Source organism: Scyliorhinus torazame, chromosome 10 (genome assembly GCF_047496885.1).
Source record: "Scyliorhinus torazame isolate Kashiwa2021f chromosome 10, sScyTor2.1, whole genome shotgun sequence".
NCBI lineage: Eukaryota > Metazoa > Chordata > Chondrichthyes > Carcharhiniformes > Scyliorhinidae > Scyliorhinus > Scyliorhinus torazame.
In genome coordinates, this window is record NC_092716.1 from 84,062,634 (window position 1) to 84,087,712 (window position 25,079).

The 25,079-nt window shown below is 46.5% G+C and overlaps 1 protein-coding gene across 2 annotated transcripts in view; it reads left to right on the forward strand.

The window, feature by feature from the left end:
• The window catches only part of LOC140384837 (uncharacterized), a 57,778-nt gene that overhangs the window by 22,880 nt on the left and 9,819 nt on the right, over positions 1 to 25,079 (forward strand). Inside the window, exons 2-3 of one of the 2 annotated variants that reach the window (XM_072466796.1) lie at positions 19,015 to 19,172; positions 24,770 to 24,993. In XM_072466796.1, coding sequence (XP_072322897.1) covers positions 19,015 to 19,172; positions 24,770 to 24,993 — 382 coding nt within the window. Of the gene's footprint in view, positions 1 to 19,014; positions 19,173 to 24,769; positions 24,994 to 25,079 lie in introns of those variants that run through there. The other variant, XR_011933165.1, reaches the window with a different exon arrangement.

Below are 25,079 nucleotides of genomic sequence, written 5' to 3' on the forward strand. Positions count from 1 at the left end.
CCTTTCCCTTTGAGATATTTCCTGATCTCTTCCTCCCAAATGGGACATTGTCCTACTCTACTGCTGCTGGTCACTGCAACCGCAAATTCCTCTGGGTTCATTAGGCACTGCATTGCCATCTTTCCTATCCGAATGCTTCTTTTAAATTTGGAACAGGGGAGCTAAGGCGGTGCTGTGAATACGGGTACGGCTTTCGCTACTTTCCGAAATACAAACGTCCGCCAGTTTTGACGGAACAAAAATCTATCAGTTTTACCTTATAGCCCTGTTAGTTACGCTTGCATACACACACTTCCGAATTATGACTATTGATCAGAACTGCTTGAACACTTGTGGTTTTCTGTTTCCAATTGGATCTCTAATTCAAATTCTGGGTTCTCCCGGAGTGATTTTCCACTTCTAGATCGGGCCTCGTCAGGATGTCGCCAAATAATATTGCTAACTTTTGCCTTACTTTAATTGCTCTGTTTTATCACCTTTGCTCTTGAGTCGGCAGGTATCCTTATGATACCGCCACGTGGTTCACGTCCGAGTAATGATCAATAATCCAATGCACCGCTTCGTAAGATTTAAATCAAAGCACATTTATTATACACAGTAATCACTACTCATGCATAAATTCTACGTCTAAGCTACTTCTACGACTAACAGGCCAATACTTAACTTGGAACTGGAGCACCAGGTCAGGGAAACAAATGGCCTTTCGTTCGGGTTCTGAGCCTGCGGGATTCGAAGTTGGTACAGATTGGTAGCTAGCAGCGCCTATCTCGTAGCGAGCGTTGAAGTAAGGCTTACTGGATATCAGCGGTGGCTGGACCGGTCACTGTCAAGGGTTGGTTCGCGACGGGTTGCGGCGATGCGACATAAGCCGCGCGATTTGGCAGCTCCCGCGAAGACGGACTTTTGGGCCCGCTAACGGAGCCCCAACGGCACTTTTTAAAAAACCAACCCGTGGGGAAGGAAGGAGAAAGGTCCCCTACTAACCTGCATGGACCGGACCCGCAGCGAAACGGCGATAAAAGCGGCCCTGGAGCAGCGGGAGAAGAAGGGGGAAAAAAGCAAAATGGCGGCGCCCACGGACAAAGAGGAGATGCAAGAGTTCATCAACTGCTGCTTCGAGGAGCTGCGCAAGGAGATGGTGGCACCTATGCTGGCAATGATTGAAAGACTTGGAGCAACCCAGAAAGCCCAAGAGGTGAAGATCCAGGAGATCCAGGAAAAAGGTGAGTGAGAACAACGACGAGCTCGTGGGCCTGGCGGAGAGAGTGGAGCGGAACGAGGTGCTGCACAAGACGTGGGCGGGAAGACTCGAAGACCCGGAGAACACGTCAAGGAGAAACAATTTGAGGATCCTGGGTCTCACAGAAGGAGTGGAGGGGGCCGATGCCGCGGCATATGCGGGCACAATGATCGGGATGCTGATGGGTGCAGGGGCCCCCCCCGGGATTGCTGGAGCTGGATGGGGCACACCGAGTGCTAGCGAGGAAGCCCAAGGCAAATGAGCCGCCAAGGGCGATGGTGGTGAGATTTCACCGGTTTACAGGCAGAGAGAGGGTCCTGAAATGGGCCAAGAAGGAACGGAGCAGCAAGTGGGACAATGCGGAGATCAGAATATACCCGGACTGGAGCGCGGAGGTCGCTAAGCGGAGAGCGGGTTTCAACCGGGCCAAAGCGGTGCTGCATCGGAAAGGAGTGAAATTTGGAATGTTGCAGCCAGCGCGACTGTGGGTTACACATAATGGCCAACACCACTACTTCGAAACGCCCGAAGAGGCGTGGACCTTTATACTAGCTGAAAAATTGGACTCTAATTGAGGGTTTGTGTGGGAAGGGGGTGTTTGAGGGTTGAAGTATGATGGTTGTTGTACATAGGGGGTCAACCACGCGCAGGAAATGCTATATGGGCTGGGGGAGAGGGACAAGGCCACGACAGGAGCTGCGCCATGGGGGCGGGGCAGGCTTTGGAAAGCATGGGGTTTTCTTTCCCGCGCGCGGCAAGAAAGGCGGGAAGGGGAACGAAGGAATGTACATTGATTGGGAGATTCCCACACAGGGGGGTCAAAGGGATGGCGGGGGAAGCTGGGGTCAGCAGATGTCAGCTGACTAATGGGAGGGATATGGGGGGAGCAAAAAAGCTAGACGGGGATCTAGCGGGGGCGGCGGGGGGGGGGGGGGAGGAAGAGGAGGGGGGGGGGAAAGGGTTGCTGCTGCACTGGCCGAAAGATAACGGGACACAGAAGAGGTGGCTGGGACGGGGGTCCCCCGGCTGGGGGACTGGAGAGTGAGGGAGGTGCGGACAAGGGACTGGCCCAGAAAAGGAGATGGCTAGTGCGGTGGGGTGCGGTGCGGTGAGAGTCCCTCCAATCCGGCTGATAACGTGGAACGTGAGGGGCCTGAATGGGCCGGTGAAGCGGGCTTGAGTGTTCGCGCACTTGAAGGGACTGAAGGCAGACGTGGCAATGCTCCAAGAGACACAACTGAAGGTGGTGGACCAGGTCAGGTTAAGAAAGGGATGGGTAGGACAGGTATTTCACTCGGGATTGGACTCAAAAAATAGAGGGGTGGCAATTCTGGTGGGAAAGCATGTGTCATTTGAGGCCAAGACTATCGTAGCGGATAATGGAGGGAGATATGTGATGGTGAGTGGTAGGTTGCAATGGACGTGGGTGGTGTTGGTAAATGTATACGTCCCGAACTGGGATGATGCTGGATTTATGAACCGCATGTTGGGGCGCATTCCGGACCTGGAGGTAGGAGGACTGATAATGGGAGGGGACTTCAATACGGTGCTGGACCCAGCACTGGACCGCTCCAGATCAAGGACGGGAAGGAGGCCAGCGGCAGCCAAGGTGCTCAGGGGTTTTATGGATCAGATGGGGGGAGTGGACCCATGGAGGTTTGCAAGACCGCATGCCAGGGAATTTTCTTTTTTCTCCCACGTACATAAGGCTTACTCCCGGATAGATTTCTTTGTTCTGGGCAGGGTGCCCATCCCGAGAGTGGAGGGGACGGAGTATTCGGCCATAGCCGTTTCGGATCATGCCCCGCACTGGGTGGAACTGGAGCTGGGAGAGGAGAGGGACCAACGCCCGCTGTGGCGGCTGGATGTGGGACTGCTGGCTGATGAGGTGGTGTGTGGGAAGGTGAGGGGGTGTATTGAAAAGTACTTGGAGGCCAACGACAACAGGGAGGTGCGAGTGGGGGTGGTATGGGAGGCGTTGAAGGCGGTGATCAGGAGAGAGCTGATCTCCATCAGGGCTCATAAGGAGAAGACAGAGGGAATGGAAAGGGAGAGGTTAGTTGGGGAGATCTTGCGAGTGGACAGGAGATACGCAGAGGCCCCGGAGGAAAGATTACTTGGGGAAAGGCGACGGCTCCAGACGGAGTTTGACCTGCTGACCACGGGCAAGGCGGAGGCACAGTGGAGGAAGGTGCAAGGGGCGACCTATGAGTACGGGGAAAAGGCTAGTCGGATGCTGGCGCACCAGCTCCGTAAGAGGGCGGCAGCGAGGGAAATAGGGGGAATCAAAGATGGAAGGGGAGCCACGGTTCGAAGTGCAACGAACATAAACAAGGTATTCAAGGCCTTCTATGAAGAGCTGTACAGATTCCAGCCCCCAGGGAGGGATGAGGCGATTCCTGGACCAGCTGGGGTTCCCGAGGGTGGAGGAGCAGGAGGCGGTTGGTTTGGGGGCACCAATTGGGTTGGAGGAATTGAGTAAGGGTTTGGGGAGCATGCAGGCGGGGAAGGCCCCGTGGCCGGACGGGTTCCCGGTGGAGTTCTATAGAAAATATGTGGACCTGCTGGCCCCGCTACTAGTGAGGACCTTCAACGAGGCAAGAGAGGAGGGAACCCTGCCCCAGACAATGTAGGAGGCGACATCTCCTTGATTCTAAAGCGAGACAAGGATCCACTGCAATGTGGATCATACAGGCCGATTTCGCTCCTTAATGTGGATGCTAAGCTATTGGCGAAAGTACTGGCCACTAGGATTGAGGACTGTGTCCCGGGGGTGATTCACGAGGACCAAACGGAATTTGTAAAGGGCAGGCAGTTAAATACCAATGTGCGGCGGCTCTTAAACGTGATAATGATGACATCGGAGGAGAGAGAGGCGGAGATAGTGGCAGCTATGGGCGCGGAAAAAGCCTTTGGCCGAGTAGAGTGGGAGTACCTCTGGGAGGTATTGCACAGGTTTGGGTTCGGGGGAGGGTTTATTAGATGGGTTAAGCTCCTTTACAGCGCCCCGGTGGCGAGTGTAGTGACGAACCGGCGGAGGTTGGAGTACTTTCGGCTGTACCGAGGGACGAGGCAGGGGTGCCCCCTGTCCCCTCTGTTGTTTGCATTGGCGATCGAACCCTTGACCATATCACTTAGGGAGTCTAAGAAATGGAGGGGGATAGTCCGTGGGGGAGAGGAGCATCGGGTATCGCTATATGCGGATGACCTGCTGCTATACATGGCGGACCCAATGGAGGGGATGGTGGAGGTCATGCAGACTCTGAAGGAGTTTGGAGAGTTCTCGGGCTACAAGCTTAATGTAGAGAAGAGTGAGCTTTTTGTATTACAGGCAGGGGACCAAGAAAGAGGGATAGGGGACCTACTGCTGAGGAGGGCAGAGAGGAGTTTTCGGTATCTGGGGATCCAGATAGCCAGAAGTTGGGGGGCCCTACATAAACTGAATTTGACGAGGGTGGTGGAGCAAATGGAGGAGGATTTTAAAAGATGGGACATGCTCCCGCTCTCGCTGGCGGGTAGGGTGCAGTCGGTCAAAATGGTGGTCCTTCCGAGGTTTTTGTTCGTGTTTCAGTGCCTCCCCATCGTGATCACCAAGGGCTTTTTCAAGAGAGTAGGTAGGAGTATTATGGGGTATGTGTGGGCAAATAAGACCCCGAGGGTTAGGAGAGGGTTCTTGGAACGCAGCAGGGACCGAGGAGGGTTAGCTTTGCCAAACCTAGGGAGTTACTACTGGGCAGCAAACGTGGCGATGATCCGTAAGTGGGTCATGGAGGGAGAGGGGGCGACATGGAAGAGGATGGAGATGGCGTCCTGTAAGGGAACGAGCCTGGGGGCGTTGGTAACGGCACCGCTGCCGCTCTCGCCGACAAAATACACCACAAGCCCGGTGGTGGCAGCAACACTAAGGATCTGGGGCCAGTGGAGAAGGCACAGGGGTGCAATGGGAGCATCGGTGTGGTCCCCGATCAGGGGTAACCACCGGTTTGTCCCGGGGAAGATGGACGGGGGGTTCCAAGGCTGGCATCGGGCGGGGATAAGAAGAATGGGGGACCTGTTCATTGACGGGACATTTGCGAGCCTAGGGGCACTGGAGGAGAAATTTGAGTTACCCCCGGGAAATGCATTTAGATATATGCAGGTGAGGGCTTTTGTGAGGCGACAGGTGAGGGAATTTCCGTTGCTCCCGGCACAAGAAGTTCAAGATAGGGTGATTTCGGCGGTATGGGTCGGGGAGGGCAAGGTGTCGAAAATATACCAAGAGATGAAAGAAGAGGGGAAACGCTGGTAGAAGAATTGAAAGGTAAATGGGAGGAGGAGCTGGAGGAGGAGATTGAGGAAGGGCTATGGGCTGATGCCCTGGGTAGGGTCAATACCTCCTCCTCGTGTGCCAGGCTCAGTCTGAAACAATTTAAGGTGGTTCACAGAGCGCATTTGACGAGGGCGAGGCTGAGTAGGTTCTTTGGGGTAGAGGATAGATGTGAAAGATGTTCAGGGAGCCCGGCGAACCATGTCCATATGTTTTGGTCATGCCCGGCATTGGAGGGGTTCTGGAGAGGTGTGGCGGGAGTAATATCCCAGGTGGTGAAAGTCCGGGTCAAGCCAAGCTGGGGACTAGCAATATTTGGAGTAGTGGATGAGCCAGGAGTGCAGGAGGCGAAAGAGGCCGGAATTCTGGCCTTTGCGTCCCTAGTAGCCCGGCGAAGCGTCTTGCTATTGTGGAAGGAGGCGAAGCCCCCTAGCCTGGAGGCCTGGATTAACGACATGGCGGGGTTCATAAAATTGGAGAGAATTAAGTTTGCTTTGAGAGGGTCTGTACAGGCGGTGGCAACCGTTCCTAGAATATCTCGCGGAGCGTTAGAAGAAGGTCGGTCAGTAGCAGCAGCAACCCTGGGTGGGGGGGGGGGGGAACGAGAGATTGTTTGAGGGGATGGACGAGCGGGAGATGGCATGGAGGGTGGGGAGAAACGGTACGTGCGGCCAAGAGCCAGTGTATAAAGCTATGTAAATATACCATCTTGCCATGTATATATCTTGCTCAGTGAGATTTTGAGTTATTTTGTTACGGGGGGGGGGGGGGGGGGGGGGGGTTATTGTTTATAAGGGGAAAAAATTGTGTTGTTAAAAAACCTTCATAAAAAAAATTTTTTTTTAAAAAAGGGTTGGTTCGCGTTGCTGAGTGACCCGGTCCAGAAGAGAAGCAGAGGGGCGATTTGAACTTGGGCTTGATTCTTATAGTCCCCAGGGGCTTCTCGCCTTTCGGGGCGGACACTGTACCTGGTTCCAAGTGATTGGACTTTGTCCCAATCACTTGGTTCGATTTTCTCCAATGCTGGAGCAGTTCCCTGATCGATGGGCGGTTTTGAGGTGGTCGGTCACCTCCCATTGTGTAGACTTCTGCTGGCGCCAAAGAGTCTGGTTTGGCTTTATGTGTCTAAATGGTGCTCATTGTTCCCGGGGATTGCTCATTAATATGCATATGGCTGGTGTTTTGTTATGCTGATGGTTGCTGGTATCGATCTTGTCTGGCCTTTCCAGAGGTAAATACACACTCGACCTGCAGCTGCTCGTTTGTGTCCTGTTGGCTGACTTTCCCATCAGCCTTTGCCATTTGCCATTTTAAATCGGGAGTTAGCCATTCTAAATCAGGAGTTAGCCATTTTACCTGGCTACACCCCCGCTGGAGTCTTTTTTTTTTAAACAGGGGGTGAATGTGGTAAACCACTGTAATGTATAATACGTGTATTGCGGTAAATGGCCACTGTATTATGTATAGTATGGTAAACCTTTGCCGCCTCCCCTCAGGCCGGTATAAAGGTGGCTGGTTTCCGCCTCTGATCCAGTTCGGGATCAGAGGCCAGGAGGCTTTCTGTTTAGTGTATTAAAGCCTCAGTTATGTTCACCACTCGTCGTGTGTTCATTGATGGCATATCAATGACTGACAATCAAATCTTTTTATTAAAACAGTAAAAAATATATACAGTAAAAAGGCCAAACAGTACAATCACTAATTTTGTGTCGGAGAAACAGGGTACCCTCCCCTCAGTACGAACATACGGTGAGGGAGGGTTGGATACTCTGATTATTAAAACAGTTCACAACACAGTTGTACAAAAAACAAATGGTACAAGCACTAAACTTTGCGCTGGGGAGACCAGATACCCTCGCCTCTATACCAACAGAAGGGAAAGGAAGGGGGGGTAATGAGGAGAAAGGGGAAAGGAGGGTGGTGGGGAGGGAGGGAGTCGGGGTGTTGGTGGAGGGGAGGGCCTATAGGACACTGCCTGAACTATCTACAGCAGCAGAAAAACAAAAGAACCTTCAATTATGATGTGCCAGTTTCCAGGAGTCCACCAGAGGGGGTGAGGGGCCACACAGTGTCAGGCACGAGTGAGCGCTGCACCCCACTGCAGAGAGCCACCTGTGCACCCTCTGCTCCCGACAATGGGCAGTTGATAGCCTTCAGACAGTCGCCTTCCGGGCCCAAATCCTCTATCACACTGAGTGCGGCAGGCGACATGGGCCCACCAACCAACCTAGGGCCTGCCTTGATCCTGCCACCGGGATCATCGACAGGCGGGATCTCCTCAGGCTCCTCCCGGGGTACCGGGCCAGCGGGAGGCGGTGGTGCAGATGCCTGCTCCGTCCCCGCCGCTTGGTCACCAGAAGGCCCTGAAAATAACTCCGGAAACAGGTCCGGGATGGTGGCAGAGGTGCCCGAAGACAGCGGTTGGGACAGAGGATCTTCCAAACTATAACCCGCTAAGAACCTAAGAAGCAGGGGGTCATCGCTGACCCCCTCCCCTGAGAAATTGAACAAGTCCGGGGTTACAAATTGTACTGGGTGGGGGGCCCCGTCCGACCCCGAAGCACCATGCTTGGGATCAGCGGCAGCTGCTGGGCTTTCCTCACTAACCCCCTGCCTGTTTTCTTTTGAGGACTGGGAGTGACATCTATGGAAATTAACCTGGAGTGACGCTGTTTGCGGGGGGGCCGGAGGGGAGGGGGGGGGGGGCGGGGAATCACACACCCGGGAGTCACACACCGGGGAAACCTCTATCTCTGGAGGCCCCTCCAGGCTGACTCCTTGTCCCTCAATGCATTGGACTTGAATCAGGAGCTTCTGGTCCAGCGATGGGGGCACTACCACTACACAACAAGGCCTCCTAGGGGTTTCAATAAGCCAATGTTCTATTTCAATATTCATGAGCTATTTACTGTCAGTTTCGCCTGAATGAGTATATGGCCAAATGTAATTGGATTTATTTCAATATATTTTGAATCCATTGCCCCGAGTTATTGCCCAACATTCATTGATCATCATAGAATTTACAGTGCAGAAGGAAGCCATTTGGCCCATCGAGTCTGCACGCGCCCTTACAAAGAGCACCCTACTGAAGCCCACGTATCAACCCTATCCCCATAATCCAGTAACCCCCACTTAACATTTTTTGGGCACTAAGGGCAATTCAGCATAGCCAATCCACCTAACCCGCACATCTTTGGACTGTGGGAGGTAACCGGAGCACCCGGAAGAAACCCACGCAGACACGGAGGGAACGTGCAGACTCCGCACAGACAGTGACCCAGCCGGGAATCAAACCTGGGACCCTGGAGCTGTGAAGCAACTGTGCTAACCACTATGCTACCGCGCTGCCCCAGGTTCTATTCCACTTGCTTTCACATGGCTTCTATTCCACTCACTTTGCGCCATTCATTAAACATTACGCATTTTACTTCATGAACGGATTGAGCTATCCAGGATCCTGGATTTGTTTCCGCGAAGTGAGGCAGTATTGATTACAGTCACAGAACCAGCACACCCGTGAAATAGCTTAGAGTCAGCTCCTGGTCACCTTGACGTTTCAAACATTCAGTGCATAGTGTAGAAGTTAGGCCCAGCTTTTCACCGGTGAGATTTGGAAATATGTAGTAAGCAAAATGGGACATAGTGGGCAGCACAGCGCCAGTGTCACTTTAAGAAATGTTTGTCTTCTCAAATGCCTGCAGTGATGTCATTGGGTGGAGCTGGGCTCTGGCTCTGCTTTTTACTTTTGTTTTGAGCTGGAAGTTGCTTTGTGGCTCAGTTTTTTATTTTGGTTTCGTTTTGGGGAACTGCATTCAGACCTAGGTGTATTTTGGTCTCTCTCTCTCTGCATGCTAAAGAATGTATCCAGACCACATGTTAACTTCAAAGTAATACCTGTTTCTGTAAGGAATGCAAACCTACTGTATTGTCGGAAAAAAGGGTGTTTGGCTTATGGATGTTGTTAGGAAAGTTACTAAGGGTTACCTATAGAGTACTGTATCTTTAGGGGGTATCTGTGTTGGTAGTTGATAAGATGTTTACTGTGTGTTTATAAAATGTTAACTGGATTCATAGAATAAACATTGTTTTGTTTAAAAATACCTGAGCTCTCTGTTGCATAACACCTGGAAAGTGGGCCCTTGTGCTCCTCATAACCAAAATCTATTAAAGGTTGTGGGTCAGGTGAACTCCATGATATACTTTGGTGTTCTCTCAACCCTGGTCCATTATACCAGGGTCCCAGGTTTGATTCCCGGCTTGGGTCACTGTCTGTGCGGAGTCTGCACGTTCTCCCTGTGTCTGCATGGGTTTCCTCCAGGTGCTCCGGTTTCCTCCCACAAGTCCCAAAAGACGTGCTGTTAGGTGAATTGGACATTCTGAATTCTCCCTCTGTGTACCTGAACAGGTGCCGGAATGTGGGCTTTTCACAGTAACTAGGGACTTTTCACAGTAACTTCATTGCAGTGTTAATGTAAACCTACTTGTGACAATAAAGATGATTATTATAGAAGCACACATGTAGTTAGGTAGTAGATCAACTAGGATCTTACTGAGAAGACTTGAGGGGCTAAAAGATTTCTGTATTACACTTTAGGCTTATCTATATATTTAAATTTAGACCTTGATTTATTCCATCCTAGCTGTGTGATTTCTCTTTGTGCTGCTGCCAATCTTGACTCCTAGGGTCGATATTGAGGAGTGGGAGATTGGGTATAGCACAAACTAGATGCTAAACTAGTGCCCTGCAACAAGTGTCATTCATCTTCTAACTTCACAAATATGTCCACTATTTGGTCAATATGACATTTCCTCTCTTATATCCACTTTCTACACAAGCTAACAATGTTGCCTTTCTCGAGGAATTTGCCAATTAATTTTAAAAAAAATATTTTATTGAGGCATTTATATAAACAACAAACAAAACAAATGAGAACAGAGCAAAATTGTACAACATAATACATAACTAGCACCCACACCTCCCCCTGCTCTTCCCCTCCCCCCGTCCTGCCTCCCCCATTTTAGCCCCCCCCCCCCTTTCCCCTCTGCTGACACCTCAATCCTTCTTAAAGAAGTCAATGAACGGCTTCCACCTCCAGGCAAACTCATCAACCAATCCTCTCAAGACGAACTTGATCTTTTCCAACCTCAGGAATTCTACCAGGTCACTCACCCACACCCCTGCTTTCGGCAGCTCAGAGTCCCTCCACCCAAGCAAAATCCGTCACCAGGCTATCAGGGAGGCAAAGGCCAAGACATCGGCCTCTTTCACCTTACACACGATAAGGGCGCATTCACCCTCTATAGAGCCTCCTCCCACGTCCTGGTCCCCAGCTGCCTCCCACTATCCCGCACCCCCCCAGCTCCTCCTCCCACTTCATGTCCCCCACCGTGACCCCCTCCCTATCCATCAACTCCTTGTAAACCTCGGACTCCTTCCCCTCACCTACTCCCTCCCACGACAGCACCTTATCTTGCAGCACCAAGGGCGGCAACCCGGGAAAGGAAGGCACCTCCATCCTCACAAAATCCCGGACCTGAAAGCACCTAAAACCATCCCCCTGGGCAGCTCATATTCCTCCTCCAGGTCCTCTAATTTCGCAAATCTGCCCCCTACGAACAGATACCCAAACCGCTCGATCCCCACCTGCCGTCACTCCCGAAACATCGCATTCAGCCTCCCGATGCAGAGCTATGGTTGTCACAAATCGGTGCCCGCACCAAGGCACCCTCCAGTCTCAAGTGCTGCCTCCACTGCCCCCATAACCTCAAGGCCAACACCACCACTGGGGTTATGGTGTTCCTGGTCGGCGAGAACTGTAGAGGTGCTGTCAACAATGCCCCTAAACCCGTTCCCCTGAAAGAAGCCGCCTCCATCCACTCCCATATCGACATATTCCCCACTTACCCATTTCCTGACCATAACGATGTTAGCCACCCAATAGTAATGCATTATATTTGGTAACGCCAGCCCTCTATCGCCAAGGCAAAAAGCAACGCGGAGAGCGGGCACCCCTGCTTTGTCCCACAGTGCAACCCGAATTATCCTGAACACATCCAGTTCGTCTGCACACTTGCAACCAATGCCTTATACAGCAACCGGACCCAATCCACAAACCCCTGACCAAACACAAACCGTGCCAACACCTCCCACAGATATTCCCACTCCACCCGGTCAAAAGCCTTCTCTGTATCCATCGCATGCGCCACTTCCACTTCCTGCCCCTCTGGGGGCATCATAATCACGTTAAGTAACCTCCTCACATTTGCCGGCAACTGCTTCTCCTTCACAAACTCCGTTTGGTCCTCACCTATCACCCCCGGGACACAATCCGCAATTCGGGAAGTCAACACCTTCACCAACTCTTAGCATCCACATTTAACAACGGTATCAAATGATCGGATCCACACTGCTCCGGTTCCTTATCTTTCTTCAGTATCAGGGAGACGGATGCCTGCGATAGTGTAGGACAGTGTTTTTCAAACTTTTTTTTCCTAGGACCCACTTTTATCAACCGGTGGACCTTTGGGACACATGCCGGCCGACGTTCACGAGACATGCTAGCTGACATTAGCGACCCATGCCGGCCGGCCTTCGCGACATACCATTATTGCTTACGTTTAATGTGGCAGGTGGGCCTGCTTGGTCCTCACATTATCTCTTGCTTCGTCATTTAATGTTACATTTCAGCTAAGGACTTCAGCTGTCAATTTAAGTTCTTGCTGCATGCTTTGAAAAAAAATCAAGAGGTTTGTCCTCGTCCTTGACATGCTTAGTCTTCGAATGCCTTTGAAGATTTGAGGGTTTTAAACTTCATTTGTCAGCACTTCCCAGCATATAATACACATGGGCTTTGCATCCTGATTTGCATTGGCATAATTAGTGCCATACCTCAAGAAATCATCTTTACACTGCTTTGTTCCCGATTTCAATTTCTTCTTAATTGTTCGTTCACCAGAGGCATTGGAGCTCGGGCTACAGCTCACACCAGCACTGCCTTGTCCTACCGTGGACTCTCCTGTGAAGCTCTCTCCCCTCACCTCTATGATTTTGCGCCCAAAGCATTGATGTGCCGGGTGCATGACCTTCTCTCTGCCGCTGCCTCTGGCAGAAAGACTCATTTGTTCATATTTAAAGGCCGGTCACGCCGGCATTCTTTTTTTTTACTTTGAAGCTTTTATTTCTAATACCTAATTTTTCCAAATTTATGACTTTTTACTGCTAAAAATTAAATTAACTTCAGTTGAATATGTGCAGCCTTACATTTACACACAAATTTTGTTTTAAATATGTTACCATTTCTTTAGCAATTTAACCAATTATAAAAAAGCATACTCTTGTTTTTACTTTACAAACTACCACTTTAGAGGAGATGAAGTAACTTGTCAAACACACACAATGTCACACTATTTCTTACTGGTTCCACTGCATTGTACTATCCAAACATCCAAGTCACCTCCTGCCCCATTCTCACCAAAAGCTCTGACTTCTTGGTTTCCAGAGAGTGTCGACACAAAGTGATGACTGTTTCTTCCAGTGTTCACATATGTCAGTCCTATTGACTGGCCTGGGTTAAGCAGTATTCCGAGAAACCTGGCCTGGCTTCCTCTCACTGTATCCACCCCAGTCACAGACCACTTCCCGACCAGTATTTACCGACGTGGGAGTGCAAACGGACATTGTGCTGGCCGTTGAATGGATTGACCAAGTAGCCGCAGGCTGCATACTGCCGATCGCTGGCGGGGGACGAGCAGAGCAGCATGGAAAGGGCGAGCACCAGAGCGCAGCTCCAAGCTGGGGCCACCACTGTTAGCTTCGCGACCACGTGGATGCCCGTCAGCCAGCCCATCCACCGCCACCCCCCCCCCCCCCCACCAACACTCTGCGCACGGTGACCAGCACACAGCCCATCCTCGCGCTGCCCGCCCCCTCAAACACCGCAACCAATCGGGGACAGCAGTTGGGAACCTCTTCTCGCGATCAGGAATGCTACAACCAATCGCTCCACGACCCTCCCGACATCTACTCGTGACCCACCTGTGGGTCGCGACCCTGAGTTTGAAACCCCTTGTGTAGGCGAGAGTTCTCCCCTCTCCCTAGCCTTGTTATATGCCCTCACCAGCAGCGGCCCCAGATCCCCCCCAAACGTTTTATAAAACTCCAGCCTGGGGCCTTCCCTGCTTGCATCACCCTCATACTCTCCATCACCTCCCTCAACCCAATGGGGGCCCCAAATCCCTACACCAGCTTTTTGTCCACCCTGGGAAATCCCAGCCCATCCAGGAACCACCGCATTCCCTCCCCCCTGGCCTAGGGCTCCCACTCGTATAACTTCCCATAAAACTCCTCAAGCACCCCATTCACCTGCTCCGGGTCCACCTTCCCCGACCTTCACTCTACCAATCTCCCTCAATGCCTCCTTTTTCCTAAGCTGGTGGGGCAGCATTCTGCTCGCCTTCTCCCCGTACTCGTATATTGCCTCCCTGGCCCTCCACAACTGCCCTACCGCCTTACCCATGGACAGCAATCCAAACACCACCTGGAGCCTTTGCCTCGCCCACAACAACCCTGCCTCTGGGGCCTCTGAATACCTCTAGTGCACCCTCAGAATCTCTTCTACCAACTTTGCCATCTCTGCACGTTCTGCCTTTTCCCTGCGTGCTCAAATCTGCGTGACCTCCCCCGTATAATTGAACTCTACACACGCCCCGATGGCAGCCCTCACCCGCTCGCACACCTCCTCATCCGCCAGCAACCCCACATGCAACCTCCACTGCGGGCATGACCCCCCTCCCAGTCCACCCAGTACAGCACATGGTCTGAAACCACAACCACCGATTACTTCGAGTCAACCACCCCCGCCAACAACACCTTGTCCATCACAAAAAGTCAATCTGGGAGTACACCTGGTGCACATGGGAAAAATATGAAAACCCCTTCACCCTCGGCCTCCCAAACCTTCAATGAACACCAGCCCTACTCAACCTTTTCTCAATCTTGTCTGATCCCATATCTTTAAATGCATCTCTTGTAAAAAAGGAACTTGTTCCCCTCCCGGATACACTTCCTCGTATGCCTCACCTACCACAAAATCTTCTACTTGTCCAAGAAGCAGTGCAACCGCACCACCATCGCCCTCAACAGCTTGCCCGCCTGTGGCCTAATCAGCGCCCTGTGCGCTTGGTCGACCTCCAGGGTCCAGTCAAAGACCCCCTCCCCCATCAGCTTTTCCAACACCTTGGCTACATATGTGCCAGCCTCTGCTCCTTCGCATTGAAGGACGTTCCCACGATCCGCAAGTTTTGTCTTCTGGAGCAGTTCTCCAGATCCCCCAGCTTATCCTTCAACCTCTTTTGGGTCTCCCGCATTGCCCCCATCTCGGTCGCCAATGAGATGAGCTGCTCCTCGTGCTCCCCCACCGACTCCTCCACTTTCTGGACTGCCTGGCCCTGGAACTCCAGCCTCTGATCCACACAATCAATCCCGGCTTTAAGCGGCTCTACCACCTCGGCTAGATCCTCCTGAGCTTCCCTTCCCTGCTGGCTGAACTCATTTAAGAATTCCACCAGCTGCTCTGTTGACCACTGAGTTGGTAGGACAGGCCCTGTGCCCTCGGCCATCTTGACCTCTGGTGCACGAAGATTCTCCTGCTTCACCAGCTCCCTTATTCTCGACCCACTCCTGGTCCTTGGATCCATCCACCAGCCACACCAGAGGAGTCACACTTTCTTCTCGCACTCCTACACCTTTTTCCATCCAAACTTTCACCCTATGAACGGGGAATAGATCGAAAGAATACACCTTGAGCGGGAGCTACCAAATGTGCAACCGCTCTCTCCATGGCCGCCACTGGAAGTCCTGGAATTTGCCAATTAATAATGCATTCAGAGGTGACTCACCAATTGAGCCACCCGTGTTCTAAATTTCTACTGCATAAATTGCAGTCTCAGATTCAGAGCAGCTGAAGGTTTTGTCCTTTGATGCACAGTTAGCTCCTGCTGCAGCTGGTTTTCTTGTGGCAGGAAGAAGGGAGGTGGAAATTTCATCGTCAAAACTACCCAGTTATAATAGTGTGATGAATGTCGGAATTTCAGATATATATTGCATTATATGTATGTGGTGCAGTAATGGTTAAAAGCCTGGGTTAGTATGTGTATGTATCTATTGCAGTAAGGGTTTTAAACATCCTGATTTAAAAGACAGACAGACACTGTGGCTGCAGAAAAGATAATCAAAGCATTGTAAAAATTAGATCATTATTCATTCCAACCAAGTATAAGGGCAGCACGGTAGCATTGTGGATAGCACAATTGCTTCACAGCTCCAGGGTCCCAGGTTCGATTCCGGCTTGGGTCACTGTCTGTGCGGAGTCTGCACATCCTCCCCGTGTGTGCGTGGGTTTCCTCCGGGTGCTCCAGTTTCCTCCCACAGTCCAAAGATGTGCAGGTTAGGTGGATTGGCCATGAGAAATTGCCCTTAGTGTCCAAAATTGCCCTTAGTGTTGGGTGAGGTTCCTGGGTTATGGGGATAGGGTGGAGGTGTTGACCTTGGGTAGGGTGCTCTTTCCAAGAGCCGGTGCAGACTCGATGGGCCGAATGGCCTCCTTCTGCACTGTAAATTCTATGATAACCTAAATAGGGCTAATGGAATTTCGTTTATACAAAGGTTCCCTGGCATTTGGATAATTGTGGGATGTGGTTAGCCTTAATAAAATGGTCACAACCCAGTTAATGGGTAGAGATGATGTAGTTAATGGGAGGAGACAAGGGCCGAAGCAGTCTTGATGTTGACTTTCAATTTTAGATTTTGCTGTGAATAAAACAGGAGCTTTTTGCCAAATTCTGGGAAGTTAAACAGTAGTTTCACACAAGCAAGAATCTGCAGGCAGTTTCCTGAAGGATCTCTCGCTCTCAGTGCAGTTTATCCAAGACATCTCTGTACAGCAAGCATTCCTGTGTTTTCGAACTGTATTTAAAAGTGGATTTTGACCTGAAATGGGTTTGCTTGATTGGAGATTAAAAGATAGCTGTTAGGTGTTAAAGTGTTTCATTTTATCGTTCAGCGTTGTTTAACTAATAATTGTAAGCTATTTATCATATGATATCAAAGTTGGTTTAAAACTTTGTTAATAATAAAGTTTGTTTTAATATACCATATCTATATTTGTGCGAAGTATCATTTCCTCACAATCTCACAAATTCAATAAAATGTTGGGGTTTCTGTCTGGTACCCTAGAAAATACTGGGGGCTGGTCTAGTACCAAGTGAGGAAATGAGAGTAAACAATCTGTAAATGTTTGCAAATAAAACAATAATGCTCATCATTAAAACGTCTAATGTAACTTACAGCACAGAGGTCCATCGGCCCACTCTGTGCTGGCCATCAACAACCTATCTATTCTAGTCCCATTTTCCAACGCTTCATAGCCTTGTATACTTATGGCTTTTCAAGTGCTCAACTAAATGCTTCTTAAATGTTGTGAGGGTTCCTGTCCCTACCACCCTTGCGTTCAGTGAGTTCCAGATTCCCACCACCCTTTGAATGAAAAAGATTTTCCTCAAATTCCTTTTATATCACCTACTCCTTACCTTAAATCTACACCCTCTGGTCATTGACCCCTCTAGAAAGGGGACATGTTTTTTCTATCTACCTATCTATATAGCTCATAATTCTAAGAAAAACAACCCCAGCCCATCCAGCCTCTCTTCATAGCTAAAACGCTCCAGCCCAGGCAACATCCTGCAAATCTCCTCTGCACCCTTTCTAGTGCAATCACATCCTTCCTATAGTGTGGCAACCAGAACTGCACACAGTACTCTCCATCATAATCTCCCTGCCTCGGCTAATAAAGGCAAGTATCCCATATGCCTTCTTAACCACCTTTTCTATTTGTCCTGGTGCCTTCAGGGATCTTTGGACATGCACCCGAGGGTCCCTCTGGTCCTCTGGATTTCCTAGCGCCACACCATTCATTGGGTATTTCCTTGCCTTTCAGTCCTCCCAAAATGCATCACCTCATATTTTTCAGAGTTAAATTCAATTTGCCATTGGTCTATCCACCTCATGAGCCCGTCTATATCATCCTGTTATCTAAGGTTTTCCTCCTCGCTATTTACTGCACCAGCAATTTTCATGTAATCTGTGAACTTACTGATCATACCCCCACATTCACATCTAGATCATTAATGTACACTACAAATAGCAAGGGACCCAGCACTGATACCTGCGGTACACTATTGGACACAGATTTCCAGTCACAAAAGCAAACTTCAACCAATACCCTCTGCATTCTGCCACTAAGTCAATTTTGGATCCAATTTGCCAAATTGGATCCCATGGGCTCTTTTTGATCATTCTCCCATGCGGGACCTTGTCAAAAGCCTTACTGAAGTCCATGTAGACTACATAGACTGCACTGCCCTCATCTTCACATCTGGTCACCGTCCAGAAAGACGTGCTGTTAAGTAATCTGGACATTCTGAATTCTCCTTCAATGTACCCGAACAGGCGACTAGGGGATTTTCATAGTAACTTCATTGCAGTGTTAATGTAAACCTACTTGTGACAATAATAAAGATTATTATTATTATTGAAAAATTAAATCAAATTTGCTAGGCATGTTCTCTGCTGCAAAGCCATGTTGACTATCCTTGATTAATCCTTGCCTCTCTAAGTGGAGATTAATTCTGTTCCTCAGAATTTTTTCCAATAATTTCTCTACCACTGATGTCAGACTGAATGGCCTGCAATTATCTGTTTTTTTCCTTACTTCTCTTCTTGAATAATGTAGGAAGGGTTTGCATATTTAAATATAGTTCACATCCACAATTTGTGTCCTGGACCCTGGCACAGCGAAGAGCCCGATACCTGTGGGAGGAACAACATGGTTAGGGTTAGGTATGCACAGCGTATGCATCCCTGAAATTCACCTTGCAGAGGTATACCAGCTAGGGACTGGATTCATTTTACTGTGGAGTTCATTCAGTGAGCAAAGAGGAAATTCTTTTGTTATAAAAATATGGGCTGGATTCAGACCTATATAGTCTAGAGATGAAAGGCCAGTGTCCCAATTCACACCACCAGCATTTTTTGTTTTGGTACCATGAATATAACTCAGAATTCCAGGTTTTCACTGACCAAAGTGAAATGAAATCAGTATAAAAGTGGCATAGTGGCTTAATGTGACTGCCCTCTGGAAATATATTGCAGCTGTCTGGATTGACCCTGTTTCAAGGTGGTAGTAGTAGATAGCAATATTCTGCGGGTTTGTTTAAAATAAAATAATTAATAGTTTTGTTGGAGCAAAGACAATAATTGTTTTTGTATAGTGTGGTTCAGTAAGGATCTATTTCAAATTCTGGAATACAACTTGATTTAAGTAATGGTATATTGCTTTGCAATTTGAATTTGATTTTGTAATAACAATTGTTTTGACACCACAAAATGTATGATATTATCACTGCCTTTCAGTGGGATGAGAAAGGAAAAGCAGTTATTGTGAATGCAAAAGTTTATGAAGAAGAAATGAAACTTTATGGGGAACTTCTGCCTGAGCTAAAGAACTATCAGAGTATGTCCATGCTTCACAGCTTACTGTGCACCTATGGATTTAAAAAGAAGATGGCAAAGTATGTTGTTGAGAGGGACAAACAGCATCATTATCAAAAATAATGAAAGTCATGTTTTAATGGAAACTGAGTAATAATTGCAAATATTGTGCTAATATTTTGAGACACTTTTCCTAGGAGCTTGGAGGAAAAGGTATTTTATTTCATTGTTGTTCTATAGGTTTTCTGCCTAATTTGCTCCATTAAGTTAAATTTGATAAAGTAAAATGATTCAATGTAATAATCGGCTTAACTGAATGTGCTCAATTTTAATATGTTCTTTTGAATGTGTTTGATATGGGACCTGATTTTAACAATCCTCTGGGACCCTTGGTATCTAATTAATTGAAATAAGTATGTGTTATTAAACATGCTTTCAGCAATGCAGAAGTCATCTCCATGCACAGCATGATCTTCAATTAAATGTAAGAATCTTCTTAATGGAATAGAGAATGTGTTAATATTTATGACTGAAAATTATGAAGAACAATCAGTATTTAACATGCACATATGACAGTCCTTTGGCCATTATTTTAACAGTGGGATTAGCCCATTAATTTCAAATGAGAATGTCTCCACTAAGATTGCACAGAATGGTCAAATGAATGCAGCAAGTGTTTAAAACAACAGTAGTATAATTTCTAATCGGCAACTTGCATTTTAGCACTGTTAACAGAAAATGTCCCAAGACCTTCACAAAGATGTCTGGATTATAGATGCCAGTCAAAGGAGACAATGAGGAGAGGAAACCAAAAACTCAGTCAAATAGATGAGTCTTAATGAAGGAGGAGAGGGAGACACAAAGCTTTTAAAGAGTGGAATTCCAAAGAGTGAGAACATCACAACTAAAGGCATGGCCCCACCAATGTTGTTGCAGAAGGAAAGGGGACGTACAAGAGACTGAAATCAGAGAAATGGAGATTGTGAAAAAGGGGTTTCTCAAGCTCGAGGAGGTTACAGAAATAGGGAGAGACAAACAAGGCTGTGAAGAAATGAAACAGCTAATAAAATTAGTTTTCTGACAAGGATATGGTATTAAAACATTCTTTAATTACTGTATTAATACAGTAGTTATAATTATTTCCAAAATACTCCAAATAAATCGCCAAAGAGATAATAAAAACTTACAGCCACCATCAAAAAAGGGCAAATAATTGCTTCATAAAACTATTAGTGCCTTTGGAGATTGTTATGATGTATTCACCAGAGCCTTTTGGACATTATAACAATGTGGTATTTGAAGCAAGACCTACAATTGTGCTAGCATATTTATTATAAATATCATATTCATTGTACATATATTTACATCTAATTAACTTGGACATTTCCCCAGCTGCAGTACACTTTCTTGGCAATCTTCCAGTGAAAGATCCAGTGAGATCTTCGTTCCGAATTGCATTATTACACTCAGGAGAAAAGAAGAATATAGTGTGCACATAAAACATCCTAATAAATTGCAGTATACCTCTTCTACATTTTATATGCAATTCCTATGCAATAGATTAGATACAATATGATTTCTGTTGTTTAAATTCTATCATAATTCTGTTCATTTACTAATTAATCCTAAAGAAAATGCTCAAATTTATGTTTAAAAAGAATTGTAGAAAAATTATATTACAGTATAATTTGTATTCATTTCCAGTAGTGGATCATTTTCCTGTAATGGATACAACATTTCATAAACTGCTAGGCATGTTAACAAAATAGGGTTACTATAATATGTGCTAACAAAATGTTTCCACATTGAGCCATATAATGAAACTTATATAAAACCATTAAAAAAAATTCATAAACAATGATTCAGTAGTCTAGGTTGCGTATTGTTGCAGTTTGTGGCTATATAAATAGGCCAAATGGTGGCCTCATGCGCTATGAATTTTGTGTTTCTACATTCTTTGTAAATGGCTCATGTAACAGACTAATTGCATGCAATTTTGTGCCAATGCTTCCCTATGTGGCAAGTTGGCAGCCATGGCCTTAAAATCAGGAGGGATTTCCTTCAGCCTTGGCTTAATGAGTAATGGTGCCACACTATGTCATAAAATCAAAAATTTCCAGTTTCAGGGGAAAGAAAATGAAGTGTGTATGCATCAGATTGGTATCCAGCAACTGCTGCTAGATAGTGCTTACGTGTGAATGTCATGTAAAGCAAGGATCTGACTCTGTTGGATATCAGCTATGATTGAATAACCTGCAAAAGCCACTGTCTTGACTCAAACCTGGGGAGTTTGCAGATGACTGTTATTACTATCCAGTCTGGACTTCATCTTGTAGGCTGCGAGAGGAGAAATTGGGTGAAAAACATGAAAATACTAGGAGATGTTGACCAATAATTTAATACTTTCCTGCAAAGAAAAAAGGGAATTACTTTCTGTTGTTCTGCTGATAGTTATAGTGACATTGGGAAAAATGGCTGACATCCTGCAGTCTAAGCAATATAAAGGCAGAGCACAATAAACAAACCTGAAACCAGGGATTCAGACTGTCAGAAAAAAATTGATTTGGCTTAGACAAGGGACAAACTCATTTGTTTAAGTGCCAAAAATATTTGTATTCCTCATTATACTAGCCACAGAGAGTTAAAATACGGTCAGCAATATATTATTAAAATTCTGTTAATTATAAGGAATACATGCACAAAATTCAATGTACACTTTAAAAACAAAGACAATTCTTATTTATGTAGTGATTTATAGTTTGCCATGCTTTGCAACAATTGCCACACACTGACCTCCTGGTCCTCAAAGTAGGGAGAAAATAAAAAGCATCATCACTGGGTTGTTCTCTCATATCTCATACTAACCAACTCAGTATCAGGAGCCAAACCCCAAGAACAGCTTGTCTCGCAATTTCTGTACAGCTGAGGGGTGATAGGAAATAACAGGATAGTGGAGAGAAAAACAGTACAACAAAAAGTACGAATGAAAGTACCACAAAACGTGCCAATGAACTGAAATGTCAACTCTCCACCAATGCTGCCTAATCTATTGATTTTCAGTTTTTATTTCCGATTTCCAGCATCCATATGTTGATTTTATTGATAGGGCAGCACGGTGATGCAGTGGTTACCACTGTTGCCTCACGGCGATGAGGACCTGCGTTCGATCCTGGCTCCAAGTCACTGTCCGTGTGGAGTTTGCACATTCTCCCCATTTCTGCGTGGGTCTCACCCCCACAACCCAAAATGATGTGTGGGGTAGGTGAAATTAGGCACGCTAAATTGACCCTTAATTAGAAAAAAAAATTGGGTTTTCTAAATATCTTTTTTTTAATGTTTATTTTATTGAATAAAAAGGGAGTTTTCAGATTTCGAGAAAAAAATACAAAGGTAGTTAAAGAAAATAAAATGGTACACATTGAAAAATTACAGCCATGTGATAATCTGAGTTCCTCTCCATACAGTCATCATGGTTTTAAAAAAATTAATTTTTACCGGCAGTGGGCGTCGCTGGTCAGCATTTATCGCCCATCCCTAGTTGCCCTTCAGAAGGTGGTGGCAAGTTGCCTTCTTGAACTGCTGCAGTCCCTGAAGTGTAGGTACACCCACAGTGCTGTTAGGGAGGGAGTTCCAGGATTTTGACCAGGGTTCAGTTGGCTCAATTGGGATTAAATTCTCAGCTAAACAGCGAGGTCAAGCATTTTACAGTCGAATTAGAATCTTGGCCTGGATTCTTCTGTGGTAATAACTGTTAAAGTCAGTTTAGCAGTCATCCCCTCCACTGAAACTGACAGCAGCTTTTGGAGTCTACAACTGAGCATTTGAACATGAAAATTTGGACGATGCTGTCATTGATTCTACCCTCCATGGGGAACAATCAATTAGAAATCACTAAACTGATGAGAACTTGCTATAAAAGTAACAGAATGATATTTGAATGAGCTGTAACTGAGTTTTCAAACAGTGTAGTATGTTCGTAATTACAGCTGTCAAACCTCTGGCCCTGAAAAACTAATTTTAAACTTGTGGAATGTCAAATGTCCCATTATAATAAAAATAATGTTGATATTTAAGGGCAGCACGGTGGTGCAGTAGTTAGCACTGCTGCTTCATGGTGCTGAGGTCCCAGATTCGATCCCGGCTCTGGGTCACTGTCCGTGTGGAGTTTGCACATTCTCCCCGTGTTTGCGTGGGTTTTGCCCCCACAGCCCAAAGATGTGCAGGTGGATTGGCCACGCTAAATTGCCCTTTAATTGGAAAACAAATGAATTGGGTACTCTAAATTTTTTTTTTAAACTTATGATATTTCACCTTTCAACTTAATGCCATGTAAACACTACAATCACTTGTTTCTCCCTGTGTAAAATTAAATTAAGTGAAGGATAATCCGTGTCTTTCATTCCCTGGTTTACTGTCTGAGAATACTTCAGTACGATTGGTTATTTTCCCTGCTTGATGGCATTACTCTTGCTGAATGCTTGGAGATTGCCTTGGCTTGACACCAGATTCAAACTAACAACAGGAAAAGTAAATACCAAACATTGCTAGATCTGTGTGGGCAGCTTTCTTCAAGGTCACCACAAAATCTGGCCCCATGCCTCCCGCTGGGAGGAGATTTGTTGCCGATTGTAAGAGTGGGTCCTGAACCTTTCTGGTTTATTGTCTGAAATTGATCCCAAGTTACTAACTATCCAGCAAGGGCTTTGAACAGTGATCAAAAGTCCACATTTTGGTATTGTGTGTGGTCCACAGAATTCATAGGCAATCCTCTTGTTTTCCATCACATCAGCCATCAACAGCTATAGGAACATAATTTATATCAATCTTTAGACTGTATATATTAATATTTTTCTGTTATTTGCTTTTTCAAAATAATTTTCATAATGTAATTTACTTTCCAGATGATTTCTTTTATTTCAAATATCAAAAGTATGAAGGATATTTGAATTTCACAAATGAAAATGTTATTGGTGACTTTATGGGGCAACGACAGAAGGAAGCAAACCTTTTTCTGCCAATAATGTGGATTAATGAATATATTTTTCATATTCAGCGGCTTCATTTGTATTATTTATTCCATTGTGTTTTAGCACTAATTTCCCAAAACCCCAGAATATATAATTTGTGATTCATTGTAAGTCTGTAATTCAATAGTTTACAGAGTGCACTTCTGACCCCAAGGTTATCATACAGTTGTATGCCAGCATCGTTAAACATTTTCTAATATTTTGATTAATAGTTAGAGCACTGCACCAAAAAATTATCAGGATCTGTGAATTTGAGCACTTTCAGTGGGGATTTATTAAAGTACAATTGTTGGAGCTGTTACTATATATGAATTGTTTCTTTAATACCACCTAGTTAGATTTTCCAGATGTGATAATATTTCTGGAGAGAAATTAAGTGGACGTGACATAAAATGATGAGACTTATAAAAGTCTATTCTGGATTTACAACAACCTAGACTAATATAGAATTCTCATTTTACACCACTTTTTCATTATAAACAATACCTGGAGGTGTACATGGCACTTAAATAACACACTTGCTTACAGCAGTTGAGTTATTTTTTAGCCTCATTCATGGCATAGATTCTGCCTTTAATTATTTCTACGAAATCTTCAATTTACTAGTGACTGGGTTGATAAGCTGCAATGTATTTTGTTTGCATTTCTAGGGCCAGTGCAGAGTTGCACATTTTTCAACACCCAGACTTTACAAGAGAACATTCATACAAAGACATCGAGTGTGATAGCAGTAAAACAGATCTTTCAACAGTTGCTTTGCAGCAGAAGAAAGCCCTTAAGAAAAAGAGACGCAATGACGGGGTGGTAGTGCTAAATAGTACAACAATCTCTCCAAAAACATCTACCACAACTCTGGAAAGCAGCAACAAAATATGTAAGAAAAATAAACAAAACCTTAATAAATTCTTAAATATCAGACCAACTGATACTGTGAGCTTTTTAAATCTCCAAACAAGCTTT